This window comes from Dipodomys spectabilis, unplaced genomic scaffold, assembly GCF_019054845.1.
Source record: "Dipodomys spectabilis isolate Male_0828 unplaced genomic scaffold, ASM1905484v1 ptg000046l, whole genome shotgun sequence".
NCBI classification, from domain to species: Eukaryota; Metazoa; Chordata; class Mammalia; order Rodentia; family Heteromyidae; genus Dipodomys; species Dipodomys spectabilis.
Genome location: NW_024870723.1, coordinates 2286329 through 2306967, shown reverse-complemented (window position 1 = coordinate 2306967; position 20639 = coordinate 2286329). Strand labels below are relative to the sequence as shown.

Here is a 20639-nt window from a genome sequence, read left to right as displayed (position 1 = left end):
AAGAATCTCCTATACCTGTATCTGAAAGAGGGAAAGAAAGTACAAGGGAACACATGAGACCTCTTTTCAGGTGACTTGAAAAAAAAATGCCTTCCAGGTTCTTTTTACCTAATAACCATGTTTTCAAGGCACATTAATTTATTAGTATTATCAATGGAATAACTGTGCTAAAACCTGTGAGGGCATTTATGGGAGTAGTCCCAGTCCTTGTCCTGGCCAATCAATGTCTTGGGGTGAGACAGGCACGGGGCAGGCATGGCTATGGGGTGGTTGGAATGATCTAGCGTTAAAGATGTCTAGAGGAAGCCAGGTGGCCAAGGGCTCATGCATGTACTCCTAGCTACTCAAGAGGCTGAGATTTGAGGACTACGGCTCAAAGCTCACCCAGGCAGTAAACTCCATGAGACTCTTATCTCCAATGGACTACTCGAAGAAGGCAGAAGTGGCGCTGTGGCTCAGTGGCTCAACTAGTAAAGCACTTTCCTTAAACAAAAGAAGCTCAGTGTCAGCACTAAGGCCCAGAGTTCAAGCCCCAGGACCAGCAAATAAATAAATAAAAATAAAAGTAAATAAGGATGTCTAGAAAAGGAACACGCTTAATTCCAAGTTTAAGGAATTCAGGGTGAGTTATCCAGAGAACAAGCAGTTTCATAGTGAGATGAAAAGAGTGAGTTGGAGTGTAAGGAGCTCTTAAAATAAAAAGACAATCAAACAGCATTAGATTGCTGTTCATCATTTACAGCCATCAACCCCAATCTAGCCTACTTCCTATCTTTGTAAATATTTGTAAGTGTTACTGGAACACACTATATCTGCTTAAAGTATTGCCTAAGCCACTTTATTGCTGCAAATGCAGTGTTAAGTATTATTGGCAAATATGATCCAGTTGCTAAAAGTAGTTACTCCCTGCTCCTTCATAGAGTATGCTTAGCTGTCTTCTGATGTAGAGCACCTGTGCATACAGGACAGAAAACAACTCCTGGTGACTCCACCCATCATGTTTCCAAGAACCCTATCCATATTTTATAATGACATATACATTCACCATCCTGGAAACTTGATAAACATTTTCTCACTGATTCACTCTTCTGGCTAGATTGGTAATTATTCCAAAAATACAGATAATAAAGTAGAGTTGTAGAGGAGATTACTGTCATATGCATATCTCATACACAGAAGGTAATAGATAGGCACATTGTCTCTCTATTTGCACCTAGGCAGGGATTCACTATGATGGTGGTTGCAAAACAGTGGCTAGAGCTATGCTTGGAAGATCATCAGGGTGACAAGAAGTAAGACTGGGGAGGTGGCCAGGAGCTGAAACTTGGAGCTTCTGTGAGAGGATCAGGATCAGTGTTCAGTGCATTGTAGCAGAGTATTTCTTCTTTTCTTTTCTTTTTTGTTGGTCCTGGGGCTTGAACTCTAGGCCTGAACACTGTCCCTCAGCTCTTCAGCTCAAGGCTAGCACTCTACCACTTGAGCCACAGCACCACTTCCAGTTTTCTGGTGGTTAGTGGAGATAAGAGTTTCACGGCCTTTCCTGCCTGGGCTGGCTTTGAACCATGATCCTCAGATCTCAGCCTCCTGAGTAGGTAGGATTACAGGCGTGTGCCACCAGCACCTGGCTAGCAGGGTGTTTCTAACAGGGCAGGACTTGGAGCAATATTCCCTCGATTCAGATCTAAACTTCATCATTTATTATCTGTGAAATGCAGACAAGTTACCTACTTCCTGGTGTGCTTCACGCTTCCATTTTGTTAAATGAGAGAATAATGATAATAACAGTACAGTAACTTCTCATGTGGAGTTACTGTGAGGATCACAGTTGTTAATCCCTGTACAATGCCAGGGTCAGAAGAAGTTTCAATGGATGCTCTTAGTGTTATATCTCTGGAGCCACTCAGAGTGCTGAGTACAGAGTGTCTCGGGATGGGAGATATTCCTGATGCTGCCAGTGCAAGGGATTTGAGCACAATTGGTGTCCATGGCATTGTCGGACAACATGGCTGTCCTCAACACTATTCTCTGTTTTGCCACTGTGACCTTGACCACTCTTTCTGTTATCCTTCCAGGCCTTCAAGAGTGCCCTGATGAGTTCCTACTGGTGCTCGGGCAAAGGGGACGTGATTGACGACTGGTGCAGGTGTGACCTCAGTGCCTTTGATGCCAGTGGGCTTCCCAACTGTAGCCCTCTCCCACAGCCGGTGTACGTATCTGCAGCCCATCTTCCTTTCTTCGTGCTCTTGCCTTGCCAACGCAGGCCAGGGCTTAATTCTGTTGCCAGGATGCATAACTGGATCCCTGGAATCTCTGATGCCTGATCACCATTTTGGGGGAGAAAGAAGGAGCTCTGCAAAAAGGGGGAGATTTTATACGAGGCATTATGGGGTGTGTTATTTAAAATGATGCCTCACACCAAGCCTTCCTTCCTTAGCTCAGAAGAGGTTTAGCTGGGCCAGTGACTTGTACTTTGTCCCTTTGGGGTACTGGGCCTACTGAGATAAAGACAGGAACTTTCCTAAGGAGCTACAATGATTTTAAGCTATCTATTGTTATTCTAAAGGTGCTGTACAGAGGGGTTACAGTTGCATAAGTCAGGTAATGAGTACATGTCACCCCTCCCCTTGCTCTCTCTCAGTTTTCCCTCTTGTCTCCACCCACAAGTTGAATAGTTCATTTTCAACATCATGTCTAGTGAGTACCACGCTGCATTTATTTGCACTTTGTCCCTCCATTTCTGTGCCCCCTTTACCCTCCCAAAGACAGATAAATGAACAAAGAAGGCAAGAATAATAGAAATCAAAGACAACAACAAAGAAAACAAAACTTCTTGCTTCCAGTGGAGTTCATACTTCAGCATTTTGGGATACTTGCTATGTAAAAGGCACTGGAAATTAAGATAGGTACATTCTTGCATGAAGGTCGCTAGTAACTCAGTAGGAGAGGCTTAAACCAAAGGAAAATAAGACAGTTTAAAAAGTTCAGTAAGAGCTAGTATGGTAGTACATACCTATAATCTCAGCATTTGGGAGGCAAGAAGGTACACAAGTTCAAGACCAGTCTTGGCTATAGAATGAGACTCTCTCAAAATACAGCAAAAAATAAATAATAAAATGAAATAACAATAGCAAAAACAAATAGTTGCTCATAAGGAGAATGAATAATGGTGGACTGCTAGGTGGGAGACAAAGATGAGTTATCTGAAAAAATTCTCTTTGAAAAGACCTACATTATAGTCATATAGCCAGGTAGCCAAGCAACCCTGAGAATCGTGGTTGAGGCAGAAGAATAACATATGTGCAGGCCCGATGCAGAACATGTATCTGCGGCAGTAGGTTATCTTGATTGGAGGAATGTGATTAGGGAGAAGAGGAAAAAAGAATTGGGCAGGAGCAGTCCTGGGAAGCAGAGTCCCACAAGATCTTCCCATAGGATGACAAGATCACATGCTCTAAGAGGTGAGTGCCCTGCGATAGAAGAAAAGGAGTCTGGGCTGAGGTTCAGCAGTGTTGTCACGGTTGCTGTGTTCCCCAACTTCTTGTGTGACCTTTAGCAAGCCACTTGCCTTTTCTATACCTTCCTCCCTGTTCTCATTGTGACATGAAGAAATTACACTTTCTTCTCTCTCTCTCTCTCTTTCTCTCTGTCTCTGTCTCTCTGTCTCTCTCTCTGTCTCTGTCTCTCTCTGTCTCTGTCTGTCTGTCTGTCTGTCTGTCTGTCTCTCTCTCTCTCTCTCATGTCAATCATAGGGCTTGAACTCTGGGCCTGGGCACTGTCCCTTGCTCTTCAACTCAAGGTGAGCCACTCTACCACTTGAGCCACAGCACCACTTCCAGTTTTCTGGTGGTTAATTAGAGATAAGAGTCTCAGAGACTTTTCTGCCCAGGCTGGCTTTGAACCATGATCCTCAGATCTCAGCCTCCTGAGTAGCTAGGATTACAGGCCTGAGCCACCAGAACCTGGCTCTCTTTTTTTCTTTTTTTTGGTGCCAGTACTGGGACTTGAGCTCAGGGCCTGGGTGCTATCCCTGAGCTTGTTTTGCTCAGGGCTAACACGCTACCATTTGATTCATAGAAATACTTTTGAGTTCTGGGTAATTAATTGGAGAATAAGAGTCTCAAGGATTTTCCTACTCAGGCAGCTTCCAACTGTGATCCTCAGATCTCAGCCTCCTGAGTAGGAAGGATTACAGGTGTGAGCCACCTCTGCCCAAGTTGCTTGCTTGCTTGATTCCTTCCTCCCTCCCTCCCTCCTTCCCTCCCTTCCTCCTTCCCTCTCTCCTTTCCTTCCTTCCTTTCTTCTTTCCTTCCTTCCTTTCCTTCCCTTCCCTTCCCTTCCTTCCCTTCCCTCTCTCCCCTCTCTCCCTCCCTCCCTCCCTTCCTCCCTTCCTTCCTTCCTTCCTTCTTCCTCCCTTTCCTGCTTCCTTCCTTCCTTCCTTCTTTCTTTCTTCCTTCTTTCCTTCCTTTCTCTTTCTTTCTTTCTCTCTCTCTCTCCTTCCTTCTTCCTTTCTTCCTCTCTTCCTCTCTTTCTGTTTTTCTTTCTCTCTCCTTTCTTTCTTTTCTCTCTTTCTCTTTCCTTCTTTCTTCTTTCCTTCTTTCTTTCTCTCTCTCTTCCTCTTTTCTCTTCTCATCTTTTTTTTTTCTTTGCCATACTAGGGCTTTGAACCAGGTCCTTTTACTTGCTAGGTAGGCTTTTTAACACTCAACAATGCCTCTAGCCTTTTTTTGCATTGGGTGTACAGAAATAGAGTGTCACTTTTTGCCCAGGTCTGCAACTGGACCATGAGTTACCTATTTTAGGCTTCCCTTCAGAACTGTGATGACAGGTACCTGCCATTATATCCAGATTTTGTCATTGAAATGAAGCCTGGGCTAACCTGGGATGATAGACGCATACCACCATGCCCAGCATATTGATTGACATCTTTTCCTGGGCTGGCCTTGAACTGTGATCCTCTGAATCTCAACTCACCGTATTGATGAACCACCAATGCCTATCTTATATTTCATGATTTCTCAGCCCCAATCCAGTTGTAATCTTCAATCATTCTGAATTTTGCTGCTTTGAAAATCAATTCACTCCAGGAGTCCTGAGTATTGACTTTTGAGTCTCCTTTTAAGGAAAAGATTAAAAGCTCCTTTGTCTGAAATCACTGTCAATTTATTTAAGAAACAGATCATCCCTGAGAATACAGTAGAAATAAATGGAAAATGAACCCATTTTCATTGAACACATTGTGTGTGCCATGATCAAGTTGTTGATCATACAAGATAGTTCTTTGTATCCCTAATTTATAGATGAGGAAAATGAATCCTCGAGAAGAGAAATGATTTGTTGGAAGCCACTTAGGGATTAGTAGTGTTAGAAAAATTCAAAATGTGAAGCCAGGCTCAAACCTTTGCTTCCAACCTTAGCACATGCTGCTGATGCTGCCTGGCAAACAAACAACCTTGACTGTCATATCTCCTGTAGGTTGCGGCTGTCCCCATCCGTAGAGCCCTCCAGCACTGTGGTCTCCTTGGAATGGGTAGATGTCCAGCCAGCTATTGGGACCAAAGTCTCTGACTACATCCTGCAGCACAAGAAGGTGGACGAGTACACAGACACTGACCTCTACACAGGTGAGCAGGTTCTTTCCCATTTGGCTGAGATGCTGTGGCAGGGGAGGGAAATGTACTGTTTAATGTCTGGAGACCGGATGTCCTCTGGCCCAGGCAGGCACTGGGAAGTTTCATTGTTCCTTGAATTTTTTTTTCTTCTTCTGGTACTCGCTCCATGTTTTTTGTTTGTTTCTTTGTTGTTGTTTTGTGTATGATATTAATTTAGGAAAGATAACAAATTGTGTTGGGAAATTTTCTCTGAGTTAGGCCTTTAACATTGTAGACAGAATATGAAGTTGGTCCTATTTAAGTATTTTTATTTTTTTATTTTTCTCTATTTGGGGAAGCCTACAAATGAAACTTTGGTCTGTAAACATATTTTCTCTGAAGCTGAGATGAGGAAATTCAAATGATTGGATTTTCAAATGAGATATACTGTGATAGTCCTCCTAAACAAGAACTGCGAAGAAAGAATTGGAAACAACTGAACATGAAGGATGATGAGAAAGATGTCTTTAAAAAGACCTACATTCGTTTGTAACTTAGACCATTACCTCTGAGTTCTTCTAAATCACTGACACTGCCAAAAGCCAGCATTCACCTATGACCTGCACTGGGTGCTTGCATTCTCTGTTGACTTCCATTCAGTAATTATTGTTTTCCATCTATAAAACTGATTAGGCATCTACATCATATGCTAAGTACTGAGCTAAGTACTTCATTGAAGGTTGACATTTATCGTGTACATTTCATAGATTAGGAAACTGAGACTAACTCAAGGTTTGCCAGTGAGTGACAGCTATCCAAATTCAGTTTTAATCCTGAGCTGAGTGAATTATTGAGACAATTAAAGAATAATTTTTCTCAATTACATTCTAAATACAAGGAAAGATGATGCCTTTTTAAAATCAGGTTGAATTCCCAACACCTATAATAAGTCTGACATTCAAATATTTGTTGAATAAACAAATAATGAATGAATGGAAAACCCTTATGATTTTCTGTATCTCTCTTCTTTGTCTTTTATACTTTCCTTTCTGGGTTTTTTTGTTTTGATTCCTCTGAGATTGGGAAGAAACCAGTACAGTGAGGCTGTGAATGTAGAATAATAGGTCAGGGAAGCCAAGGTAATGAATGACAGGAAAAGCCACATGGTATTTTGGGGCCCAAGATGGATATGACTTATTTGATGTGTTGGCAGAAAAGGTAGAACAAGTTGGAGGCAGAGTCACTTTTGTGGAGTGTCTATTCGAAGAACAGAGATTGGTCATTTTGTTTTGCCTGCTCCTTTGGATTTCACTTAATACTTTCTAGCCTTTTGCGTCTATGTATATGTTGCCTGTGTGTTTATGCCACATTATGCATCTCTGTGTTAGTGTAAGTTTATGTGGAGTTGTGTTCATTTGTTTGCAGTTAAATAAAATGTGTACTAAGATTTGTCAGTATCTATGACTGTGTGTATTTTGTGTGTGTGTGTGTGTGTGTTTTAGTCTTTGTGGCATAGTATTTCATGATTTTAGAAGTTGTAAACTACAGATACCAAGGGAAATGGAAGATCTCTACTAGGTGGATTTATCCTTTAACAATAATGTCCATATCTCTAGTGCATGCTCTTATTTTCAGAATTAGAGAAGAGGAAAGTAATAATGATTACCAAACTTATTTTTTGCAGATAAAGTGAGTCTCTGGAATCATATAACTTATATGTGGTAGAACTAGACTTTACAACCAGACGTCTTACTCTTAAAATAGTGTTTATTCTTATATATCAGGTAACATCCTCATCAAATCCCTAGTGTTCCTTCTCCTTGCAAAGGCTTCTAGGTCACCTCATTCTCCCCTCAATACAAGACACTTAGGCCTTCTGCAATTCTTCGGTATATTTTCTCACTCCTTTAATATCAGCAGAAAATTCCAGGATTGGAAGCTACTTTAGTCCTACTTCCTTGATATTATTTTAGTACATCTTTTCAAAATTCCTTCCACTTGTATTCCTCCAGGATTGAAAAGTTCAGTTATTCCTAAACATTTTATATATAAGAACAAGTCATCTTCAAAAAGAGAATATAATCATATTACTATTTTTCAACCTAAATGGCTTTTTTTTCTCTGATTGCTTTGGCCTCCATTTCTAGTACTTTATTGAACAAAAATGTCAAGAAAAGTTATCTTTGCCTTGTTTCTAGTATTAAGCTGAAAGTATTCAGACTTTCACTATTAAGTATAAAGTTGACTAATATTTTTGTGGCTTTCTTTTGCTACTCTGGAGACGATACCTTCTATTACTAGCTTGCTAGGAGTTTTTGTTATTGTTGCTTCCATTAGGGCTAGATGTTGATTTTCTGTATCTATTGAGATGATCATATACTTTATTCTTTTTAATTCACTAAGATCATAAATTCCACTGATGAATTTTCAAGTGATAAAATGACTTCATTTCTGTGATGAATTTCACATGGTGACAATGTTTTTCTTTTAAAAATATATTTGGTATGTTAAATTTTTATTAAGGATTTTCTTTGTCTTCTTGAAAATTTCCTTCCTAGCCATACACTGGTGGTTCACACCTGTATTCATAACTATTTTGGAGACTGAGATCTGAGGATCGTGTTTCAAAGCCAGCCTGAGCAGGAACATTTGTGAAACTCTTATCTCCAATTAACTAGCAAAAAGGCAGAAGTAGAACTGTTGCGCAAGTGGTAGAGTACTACAGCAAAAAAAAGTTCAGGGATAATACCTAGACTCTAAGTCCAAGCCCCAGGACTGGCACACACACTAAAATTCTTTCCTTCCTTCATTTTCCCTCATCCTTCCCTTCTTCCTCTCTCTTTATTCTTTTTCTTTTCTTCCTACATTTCTTCTTTCCTTTCTATTTCCTTCCCTCACTTGCTCCATCCTTCATCCCTCCATCCTTCCCTTCTTACCACATCCTATCCTTCCTTCCTTCCTTCCTGTATTAGGGATTGAATCTAGAACCTTAGACTCATTAAATGTAACTGCTTCGCCACTTGAATTACACTCCCAACAAAAATGTTTACATATGTGTGTATAAAAATGTTTATATGTATATTCCTAAGGATGTTAATCCATTTACTCCTTTTTATACAATGCTTTTGCCTTTTGTGTTACCAGGATTATATATTTGTGTGAAATGAATTGTAAAATATTTTGGGATTTTTATTTTTTTTAATTTATCTTCTCAAGAACTGATTGGATTAAAGCCAGTTACTTTGTCCTTAGTTGTTTGGTAGAAGTTACTGATGGAACCAGCTGGGCCAACATTATATATATATATATACTCTTGTTGTTGTTGTTGTTGGTCATGGAGCCTGAACTCTGGGCTTGGGCACTGTCCCTCAGCTCTTCAGCTCAAGGCTAGCGCTCTACCACTTGAGCCACAGTGCCACTTCCGGATTTTTCTGCTTATGTAGTGCTTAGAATCGAACCCAGGGCCTCATGCATGCAAGGCAAGCTCTCTGCCACTGAGTCACCTTCCCAGCCTCCAACATAATTTTTAGTAATTTTTATACTACTAATTTAATTCTCTAATAAAATGGAAGTGCTCAGATGATCAATCCTTCTAGGGAATGTTCCTAGTGACCAACCAGCCCTTACTTCCAATTTTGTTTTTTTACCAATTCCATCAAATTATAAATCCATCAGTGAGTGAATCCACTGAATCAGGGATAAATAATGCTCTGATCTAGTCACTTCTCAATGCCTGGATCTACCAGCTGGAGAACATATTAGTGTTGAACATATTAGTGTTTGGAAGGAACATTTCGTATATAAACTCTTAAGACCTCTGGAAAAGGAATTTATATCCAATTTAAACCTTTCAGCTCACATCTATGAGTTTTATCTTGTTGCTCCTAGCCTAATGAAGAAAGAGGAACTTTGGATGATCTGGTATCTGGCTTTAGTTTCTTCCACTTCTAAGACCAGTCAGTATCTTTTGTAGGTCCTGCTTTCCTCCTTTCCAAAGCTATGTTGAGGACCAACTATAGCAATTTTGAAGACATCATAGGTACTAATAAACTTGTTTCTTTCCTATTTCCATTAGTTAAGAGATTGAGAGGAGAGAGAGAAGTAAATGTTAAGAAGGAAGCAACAAAATAAAGGTTTCAGACTTGTTTGGGATAGAGTCAGGATTACTCACACATTTGGTTAGGTGAAGCCAGGATAGGGAAATGTGGGGTTTGTCTTTCTATCTCCCTGGATTTTTTGTAGCAGACATGTCCAGTGCTGAAAGTATTCATCAGTGTGTGTGTGTTTGTGTGTGTGTATGTGTGTGTGCAGACATAGGTGCATGCACACATCTCACTCTTCTTCCATGCATGCATGCAGACACACACCACCTTTAAGGCTGCCATCTGTTCCACATCTTTGTATGCTATTGAAATGTTCCCTCTCTCTCATGTCCCCTGTCCCTGCCCCTTCCTTGGGCTTGGCACCCTCATTGTTTCCTTCGGAGAAGCCATTGCTCTTTCAGTTCTGAGACTCTGCTAGAAAAGCCAAGCACAAGTAGCCTCCTGTTCCAGTTGTTTTGAGCAGAAAAGAGGCTTGTTTGGGGGGGGGGGCGGTGGCTGAATTCCCCGCACGCTAATCTGTCATCAATATTAAAAACAGACGTCTGGTTCTCCCACGTGGCCTCATCAGAGCAGTTGGCATGAGTTTCAGACTCTCAGGCAGGGTAAATGTTGGAGGGAAGAGTAAGAAGCGGGGGGGGGGGGGGGGGGGGGGCGGGGGGGGGAGGGGCAAGGAGCAAGCAGATTCAATGAATCAAACCTCTGGTTTGACCTATGTAGAAAAGGCTCAGAAGAGAAGGATGTATTCCAGAGGTTACGCACAGGGTGAGTCAGTGGTAGAGACAGAGCTAGAAGTGGGGCTTTGGTTTCTTTCCTTAACTACCACAATGATGTTCAAACATTTTCCCACCAGTCCATATTGTGTCTGCTATGGTTGAGAATAAACCTAGAGGCACATGGAAATATAGGGGTTTAGAACATGTGTTCTGTGTGTCTATGGGCAGAATCAAGAATCTATCCACTAGATAGGAAGTAGAGGCTCTTGACTTTGTAGGAAACATACTACATAGCCTGTAGTGTGGTGTGTGTGTGTGTGTGTGTGTGTGTGTGTGTGTGTGTGTGCTGGCCCTGAGGCTTGTACTCAGGGCCTGGATGTTGTCCTTGAGCTCTTTATTTGCTCAAGGCTAGTGCTCTACCACTTGAGTCATAGCTCTACTGCTGGCTTTTTGGTGGTTAATTGGACATGAGTCTCACAGACTTCCCTGCTTGTGCTGGCTTTGAACCATGACCCTTACTTGGATTTCAACTTCCTAAGTAGCTAGAATTATAGGCAGGAGCCACTGGCATACAGCTATATACTAGCTTTTGAGAACCTAAGTGTGAAGTAGAAGTAGAACCTTAAGTATTGAGTCCTTTTTGCTCAATGTGAGGATCAGAAGATCTTGCCCAGTACCATGGGCTCTTACTACCCAGTCTGGTAGTCTTCCCAGTATACTTCCATGTATCCATCTATGCATTTTAAAAAATCATCTGTTCTTTCAACGCTGAATGTTTGTTTCAACATTTTATAAAGCAGAGACTTCTCTCATTCATCATATGATTCTTAGCTTTAACTTACTTAGTTCAGGGCTGGAAGTCAGCTAGATTTTTGGCTCCCACAGAAGCAGCAAGTTTTTTTGTCATCCTCCGCTCTACCCTACCCCACATCTCCCAAAAGGCAGCAACATCTGGAGCTGGTCAGTGCCCTGTCTGTGCTGGCATCTGGGATCCTGATGGATCATTGGTACCTCTTGCCAGCTCTCAACTCTTGTCCCTTGTATTTTTTTCCCCTATCCTTCACTGACCCTTTCTTTCTCATTCTTCTTTCTTCTTTTTCTCTTTATGCGTGTCTTCTTCTGTTGGCACTACTGTCTCTTCTTTTTGCTTCATGTCACTTTCTGTCTATATCTCAAGCTGGCTACTTTCTTTTTTCTTCATCTCTTTATGCTGGCTCAGATATGAGCAGCTGATCAGATCTGGGTCAGCAAAGAATATCTATATGATCACTCCCTCGCTCCCACTCCCAACACTACCCTCTGTCCTCTTCCTTCCCCAGTGAGACAGTCTCATCTACCGTGGAAAAGACTGTCTTTGGCACACCCCTGTTCTGACAAACACAGACCTCTATCTCAGATCTTAGTGTGGAGATCTTGGCAAGGAGAGGGAAGCAGTTACTGAGGTGAACATGTGCACACACAACCATGAAAGGTGAAGGGCATCAGGACTCTTTTTGTTCAGTAGGGATGCTCTGAGCCGAGTCTGTGATAGAATAGTTACACTGATGGCATTTACGAAGTTTTATGGCAATTACTCATAGACTCTTACATAGTGTAGGCCACGGCTGAGCCATTCTCTTTGAGAAACTTAAGGGATTCTAGCCCATCCGCCTACTCTGCTTGCCCTGGACTGGCGTGAGGGTAGTGATGTCACTTGAGGGTAGCCAGAGGGGAGGCTGCAGTAGGCAAGGGAAATATGTTTTACAGGGTGAGGTACAAAACAACATGACGGAAGACATCTGGAAGTGATATTAGGGGCTCAGGAAATGTTTCTGTCACTCCAGCTGTGCTTTGGATGAAAGGTTTCTAAAGTCAAGGGTTTCCTAAAAGAAAAGGTATTTAGAGAGTCTTAATTCTCCTCCTCATTGCCCATGCCACCAAGCTAGCCTTCTACATCCCAGAGTTCTTTATAGATGACAAACCACACTCATTTCATCCCATTAAAATGTATGAAGCTCTCACTATGGTTCATGTTACTTCAGTTTGTGCTGGGGCATGGAACGGTAGCAAGACAGGCACGTCTTCTGCCTTCACGGGGCTTATCATCTGCTGGGAGAGAGTAGTAATTTAGGAAGAAATTTCTGTGACAGCATGATACTGAGATAACCAAGATGTTCTAGGGACACAGAGAAGGGGTTTCTAACTCAGTCCAGTGGGGGCTAGTAAAAAGGTTCCCAGAGGAAATGAGGTGGTTGGGATTCTGATCCTCAAGTTAATCAGAATAACCAGCTCCTCTAACTGAATATTACCAATGCCCGAGTTGAATAAGTCTCACCCCTTTCCTGCTGCTGTCTGTCACCATTTTTATCCTTGGTACCTGTTGCCTATTTCAGAAGTGAAAAGAAAATAACAAAACAAACCAAAACGCACCCTGACTATGTTCTCTCCTGTAATCACCAGGAGACCCTTCTAAGACAAGTACAGAGTAGGCGCCTGCTTTCTCTAAAGAGGCTTTGTCAAGACCAAGTCCATCCCGCCTCATTCAGATATTCTCTGAAAGGTAACATCACTTAGAATCCAGCCTTTAACTTGATTCTATTGAAACTTACTCTGTAAAACTTTGAATTCCTGGTTTGGGCCTTGTTCTTCATCTTCATTCTTGTCATCACAGTAGATGGATGAGCACTGGGTCCTCATGGATGCTCTGTCCAGAACTCCAATCTCACACCTCTTTCACCTGTTAATTTTCAGTGGACTTTTCTCCCTTCTACCTCAGATCAGTACTCCTAGGCCACACAGCGGACTTTGTCCTCACTGGATATTGTTCTATCAAAATAATTAGTTGATGGAATGAAAAGAGAAGTAACTATAGAAAGTGTGAGATTATGGAGAGTTAAAGCACACTAAAGAATAAAAGTTTTATCACTGTGGGCTGTTCTATGAAGGGTAAATTAAAGAACCCTTAATTCCATTATCTTGTTTTATCCACAAATTAATCTCTTCAAGTAGAAGAGAAATGTTATCTTCATTTACAGATGAGAGAGTTGCAGATCAGGCTTGTGAAGGTCACAACATCTAAGAAGAGTGGGGTGAATAATAGATTTTGTACCTCCTGACAATTGAAGCTACATTACTTTCCATTGCTCATTGCCAGTGTCATGCCACTCAGGGCCAAGGGGTCCTGGATCTGGGGTTCAACAGTAGGTAAGTGGTCTTTTCTACTTCATTCTTCCATGAAATTATCCTTTATGGCATTAAGGTATAGATTAGTTAATCGAGTCTACAGAGCTAGAGCTCAGTTTCTGTTGTTCATCTGTAGGGATGGGCTGATGTGGGACTGAGCTGAGGCATAAAAGTCAAAGCCTGAGGACCCTCCCACCTCATGACATAAGAAGGTAAAATTCCCTTCTGCAACATTAGGCATTAGCTTTTAGGGTTGAACATATAATTCACTGGCAGACACTTACCTAGCATCTGTAAGACCCTGGGTTTTTATCTCCAGCCGTGAAAATGGAACAAATAAAATGATTAGTGGTTAACTGTTTCCCTGTTTTATTTCATTCTGCCTTTGCTTAGTTCTCCATGATGGCCACTGTAGAGACTTCTCCTTTTATTTCCTCACAGGCTTTCCTGCTTCTGGTCTTTTATTTTTCCTGATTCTAGCCTTGTCCTTATATTCAGTCATCTGAACGCTGCCAGAATAATAACTGTCTATATTGTGTTTCTCAAAACACATCCACATAGTTGAAAAGCATCAGAGAAAAACATAGTCAGAACTAGACACCAGTGCTTCTCAGTACTGTTGGGAACAAACTAGTGATACATGAAATATGTGAGAGACCTGGCCCAGGCAGGGTATTCAGCAATCATCCACCGCCTTTCCTTTTTACTTTCTTCCATCCTTAAAATTATGTACACTGGGGCTGGGAAGGTGGCTCAGTGGTAGAGTGCTTGCCTTGCATGCTCGAGGCCCTGGGTTCGATTCCTCAGCACCACATAAGCAAAAAGAAAAAAGCCGGAAGTGGCGCTGTGGCTCAAGTGGTAGAGCACTAGCCTTGAGCTGAAGAGCTGAGGGACAGCGCCCAGGCCCAGAGTTCAGGCCCCACGACCCGACCAAAAAAAAAAAAATTATGCACCCTGGGGCTGGAATGGTGGTTCATTCCTGTTAGCCTAGCTACTTAGGGAGGTTGATCTCTGAATTGTTGTTCAAAGCCAGCCTGGGAAGAAAAGTTTGTGAGACTATTGTCTCCAGTCACTTACCAAAAAGCCTGAAGTTATGCTGTGGCTCAAATGACAGAGTGCTAGCTTTAAGCAAAAAAGCTCAGGGACAGCACCAGACCCTGAGTTCAAGCCCCAGGAACAGGTGTGTGGTATGTGTGTGTGTATGTGTATATATGTGTGTGTGTGTGTCTATGAAAACCCATGAGACTCCTATCTCCAATTAACTTACCAAAGACTGGAAGATGGAGTTGTGGCTCAAGTGGTAGAACATTAGCCATAAGCATAAAAGTTCAGGGACAATGCTGAGGCCCTGAGTTCAAGCCTCAAGACTGGCACCAAAAGAAAAAAATAGGGGGTGGGGGTTGAACTATGTATTCATAGTAAGTTCTCAAGGAGTGGTTCTCTTATATTTTGAAGAGAGAACAGTATAGTCCAACCCTTTCCTTTCTTGCATAGATTAAGGAAGCTGATAGCTAGTAACTAATGAAACATGGTCAAGAAGTAATAACACTGACCTGCCTCTTGGTCCTCAGACGTGCCATGCTGGTCACATCTCCTTGCCTCTGTTTAGAGTTTTCTCTGTCTTTCACCCTAGTTTCTGATGCTAGCTCCTTCATAGAATTGAGGTCTTTATCCACTTCTCAACCTGATTCTCTGTCATTTTCTGTCACACACCTTGTATTAATAATCATGTATAACTTAGCATTTCATAAAGTTGTTTCGTTTATTTATGTATGGTTTTATTTTCAATTTCTCCGCTCTTTTAAACTAATCAGTAGGTATTTTGAGATGGGATTGGTATACAAAAATTGTACTTGTTTAAAACAGATCTTGATGCATTTGAAAGTGATGGCAATACCCATGTTGCCTTCACCCCAGCGTAACTAAATATATTCACAAATTTCCTTTGGCTCCAGTGTGTGTCTGTGAGAAGCTGTAAGGACATTTTGCATGATATCTCTCCTTATAACATATTTTAAAATGCACAATGCCACATTGTTAACAATAGGTGATGTTTTCTAGGAAATCTCTAGAGCTTATTCATCTTGCAAAATGGAATGTGTATTACCCTACTGAAAAACAATTCCTTACTTTCCCATCAACCCAGCTGGTGGAAAACACCATTCTATTCTCTGCTTCTTTGAATTTTACTATTTTAGATACTTTATGTAATAGAATTGTGTAGTGTCTACTTTTGTGGTTAGAACTACTTTTTCTCCTCCTGTCCCTCTTTATTCTTCTCTTCCTCTTCCTCTTCTTTTATTTCCTCATCTCTCTCTGTCAGTCTCTGTTTCTTTCTCTTTTATTTGCTTCTTCTATTTTTTGAAATGTGCTCTTGCAATATAGCTTAATTTGGCCTGGTGCTCATTATATGCCCTAAGCTCAACTTTAGCCATTCTTCTCCATCAACCTCTTGAGGGCTGGTATAACAAATGGCTCTATTATACCTGTCTATATCACATCTCTCTCTCCCTCCTCCCCCCCTTTCTCTCTTTCTCTCTCCCCCCCCCCTTTCTCTCTTTCTCTGGTGCTGCTCCTTGGTCTTGAACTTAGGGCCTGGGCACTGTCCCTGAGCTTTTGTGTTTAAGGCTAATGCTCTCGCCATAGTTCCACTTCCATTTTTATTTTTCAGTAGTTAATAAGCATCTGGCTTTGAACCATGATCCTCAGATCTCAGCCTCCTGAGTAGCTAGGATCATAGACGTGAGTCACCAAGGCCTGGCTTATCTCTCTCACTTATTTTTCAGACTAATACTGAGGTGCAAGTATTTGATTTCAATTCTTTCAGATATATGCCTAGAAAAATGACATAGCTAGCAAGATCAATTGAAAGCCCACGGATTGGGAGAAGATCTTTACTAGCCATACAACGGACAAGGGTCTCATATCTAAAATATACTTGGAACTCAAAAAATTAAACCCCCCAACAACAAATCCTCAAAGAAACAACTGCCCAATAAATAAGTGGGCTAAAGACTTAAAGAGAAACTGCTCTGAAGAAGAAAGAAGGATGGCCAATAGACACATGAAGAAATGCTCAACATCCCTAGCCGTAAAAGAAATGCAAAATCAAAACAATATTGAGATATCACCTCACCCCAGTTAGAACGGCAAAAATCAAGAACTCTAACAACAACAGATGCTGGAGGGGATGTGGACAGAAAGGAACCTTACTTCATTGTTGGTGGGAATGTAAACTTGTTCAACCACTTTGGAAAGCAGTATGGAGGTTCCTCAAAAGACTTCACATAGAACTCCCCTATGACCCAGCAATCCCACTTTTGGGCATTTACCCAAATGTTTACAAACAAGACCACACTAAAGCTACCAGCACAACAATGTTTATTGCAGCATTATTTACCATAGCTAAGATAGGGAACCAACCCAGATGCCCCTCAGTAGATGAATGGATCAAGAAAATGTGGTATATATACACAATGGAATTCTATGCCTCCATCAGAAAGAATGACATTGCCCCATTTGTTAGGAAATGGAAAAACTTGGAAAAAATTATATTAAGTGAAGTAAGCCAGGCCCAAAACATAGGTCCCATGGTTTCCCTTATTTGCAATATCTAGTATATGTATGAGTCAAGCGGAAAAGGTCAGATAATGTGATGTCAGGAAAATGAACCCTTAGATATGTATTTTAATGTTTTTTTCTTTCATGCATGTTTTTCTAACGCATTTATAAGATTATCTCTTTGTTGCTTTGTATGTCCCTCCCCCACAGTATAACCCCTGCTTTCACTATATTTGATGTCAGTATAACTTGTGGAGGAGATGGGGAAAAACCAGTTGTTTAAGGATACAGGTGGACCTGTTGCAACAATGAGAAGTACAAGTTGTCATGTCCAAAACGAGCTTTACAACGTCGGTGCGGGGGGGGGGGGGGGAAGGGGGGGGAAGGAGAAGGATTGGGATTAGGGGGGGAGGGGGGAGGCTGGGAAGGGATGTGAAGGGTAAACCAAAGGAGGAGGCTGCAATGCTTGGTAAGAAATGTACGCATTATCCTGCCCATGTAATTGTAACCCCTCTGTACAGTATGTTCACAAATAAAATAAAATTCAATTTAAAAAAAAACCAGATATATGCCTAGAAGTAAGACTTCCATAGCTTGTAGTAGCTCTGTTTTAAGACACTGCTTTCCAGAGTGGCTGTCCCATTTTACATTCCCACCTACAGTATGGGAATGTAACACTCATATTGAGTGTAAGCTCAATGTGAATGAGACCTGGTCTGTCTCATTCCATGCTTTGTCCCTCGTACTAAAATTACTAAAATTACTTCTACTAAAAGTTACACTGTTAGTAGAAGTCATGGAACTGGGCAGCCTCATCACAGGTTAAGCAGAGAGGTGTCTAACTAAAACAAAGAGAAGATAGGCTAAGCCCACTTCTTTCTCACTCAGAAGCTTGGGCTCTTTATCCATCCTCTTCATGGCTTCCAAGGAAATGGGAGAGAGGATTTAAAGAAAGAAAGTAGAAAAGAAAGCAATAAAAAACAAAATAACATTACAAGGGGTTTGCCTTTTATTGGAGGAGTGGGGGAGTATTGGCCCTGAGAGCTATTTTTGGAGAAGGAGTTAGAAAATGTAATCTTTGAGACACTTGGGGACACATCCTGGGCTATGGTTTACCATGTTTCATGCCTGAGGTACAGATGTCCTAAAATGCCTGATACATCATGCCTTCAGAAGATCAGATCTGGCCACCCTACAGCAGCTGAGTCTCTCAGAGGGGTTCTGATCCTGTAGCATAGAGAAACAAGGCATCAGAAAAATGAGATCCAACAAGTAGAGTCAGCTGGTTGAATCTATAGTGGCAGAGAAAAATCAAGTAGATGGGAGTCTCCTAGTTTCTCATTTAGCATGTAGAACATGAACAGATAGCTTCATGGTTATGTGTTTTATCCCTGGCCTTTTCTCCATAGAGTTAAACTGATGCCAAAGGCTCCTATTTTCAAATTAATTTCTACCTGACAAATGACGATTGACTATTGGTTCTAGGCACTAGAAAACTGCTAAAGACAGACTACAGTATAATTCAAGGTAGACGATATGTATCCTCATTTCACTCTTCCCCCAAACAGAGTCTAAGCAAGGATTAGGAACAGATAGTTCACGTAAGATGTATGCATAAAGAATGATGGTGAGAGATTACAGGGAGGTCAGAAGAAGGAGAAGCCAGCGGTAGTGGCAAGTTTACAAGCTTATTGCTGGGGAGCCGTGGCTATTACTTACTGATGGATGCAAAGGTGGAGAGTGATTGCTCTGATTCACCCCTCGCCCTATTGACAGATGCTTTGGGGCTGTCCATATGAACTGAGCTTGCTATCAAGTCATCAGAGAAGGAATCAGAAGAAAGACATCACTGGCAGGTACTTGAGGTAGAAGGTATTGTAATAGCCAAAATGAATATGAACTTCTAGCAAAATTCCATTTTGATTGAGCTGAAGTTACAGTGAAAGGTACATGGAAATCCTGAGGTTTTAAAGAAAAACACTCATTTAAATCATTCAACAACACATGCCAGACATAGTGCTGCACTTTTGGGAAGTCTATAGAGAACATGAAATTATCATCCCTTTTCTCTTGGTGCACTTGATTTGGAGGGAGACATGGCACATGGATAACTGCTTGGTGGCTTAGTAAAAATGTTAGACTGGAAGGATTAGTTTGGGTTGTGGAAATGGCAATGGGGAATGGCTTGATGGTGGATGTAACCTTTGACCTCGATCTAGAAGGATAGAAAGATTTTGTTGGGAGAGGGAACATGGAACAGGAAATTCAGCCCAGAGACCTAGGGATGAAAATGGAAGGTGCTTAGAGAAAGAGAGCTGGGGGGGGGCAGGGGCGGGGGAAGGAATTGGTGGTCAAGTGAAATCTTCAAAGGCCAGGTTAAGACACGTAGACTCTACTCTTTGGGCAAAAGACAGTAATGGAAAGTGCTAATGGACTTAAGTTGTGATCAGAATATCCATTCTCACTCTCAGGCAAAAGTGATTAGAGGCAGGCGAGGAAACATGGGTGGTTTCAGGATGGAGCACACCTAGCCAGCCTTGGCTGACTTAGGATGTTGGCACAAGAACAGAGGATCTAATTTGGACAAGTAGAATCAAGGTAAAGATCTAAAGCAGGTTCGCTCCTTCTAGACATTCTCAGTCTTCGACAGCCACATGGAAAATGGTATTAGCATTCTACCCCACCATCCAAGACAGGTTGATAATTTTTATTAATGTGTGGCCTATTGAGTTGCCTCAGCCTTCATCCATCAAACTCCGCATCATGCCGTCAACAGCAGCCCACACCCAGTGCCTTGGAAGCCCCATATACCATGCCTCAAGGCAAAGGAGTAGATTCCCTTTTATCTCCCTCGCGAAAGCACAGATGTTGGATGTCAGTAAATGTACCCAGCTTTCTTTGGGATTTAGGCCTAGCTTCTCCCTGGATGACCTGCCCCCTCCCCCCACCTTGGAATCTTCATTCCCATTGCATTCCAGGCAGATAAACTTCTCTTTTGTTCCTCCACTGAAGAGCTGCCTCCACCCTACTCTTTCAACCCCTGTGTCACGGACAATGGATAACACATCTAGGGAGCCGCATCTGCCGGGTCCCAGCTGCTGAGACCCATTTGCTAGGCAGATATTATTAAGAAACATCTGAAAATTTTTTATGCTGTGACATTCTGACACATGCTTTGTCTTTTATCATCGGAGGGAGGAAGGCGGTGTCATGAAGCTGTGGGTTATGTGAGCTGTGGTTGACAAGAGGCTTGATTCTGACACTGAATCTTGGTATCATCCGTGTATTTATTTTTGTATGGGGACCTCCATTTCTACATCTGTGAAGGGAGGGGCTTGAATTCAAACATTCCTTAGGCATTTAGTATTTGAAGCCTCTGAGTGTGTTACATATGTAGTCCATCCTGTCTTTTTTTCATGCATTGGTGGTAGCATGCCTTTACTTAGTTTTTGAAATGTCTATACTAATATGTTGTTCAGACAGAAAAGCATGCTAATCATTAAGAGGTTGCT

At 41.7% G+C, this 20639-nt stretch overlaps 1 protein-coding gene across 1 annotated transcript in view; it reads left to right on the top strand.

Annotated features, from left to right (window-relative positions):
- The window catches only part of Astn2 (astrotactin 2), an 887273-nt gene that overhangs the window by 725381 nt on the left and 141253 nt on the right, over window positions 1-20639 (top strand). Inside the window, exons 18-19 of the mRNA XM_042678724.1 lie at window positions 2073-2206; window positions 5473-5621. Coding sequence (XP_042534658.1) covers window positions 2073-2206; window positions 5473-5621 — 283 coding nt within the window. The remainder of the gene's footprint in view (window positions 1-2072; window positions 2207-5472; window positions 5622-20639) is intronic.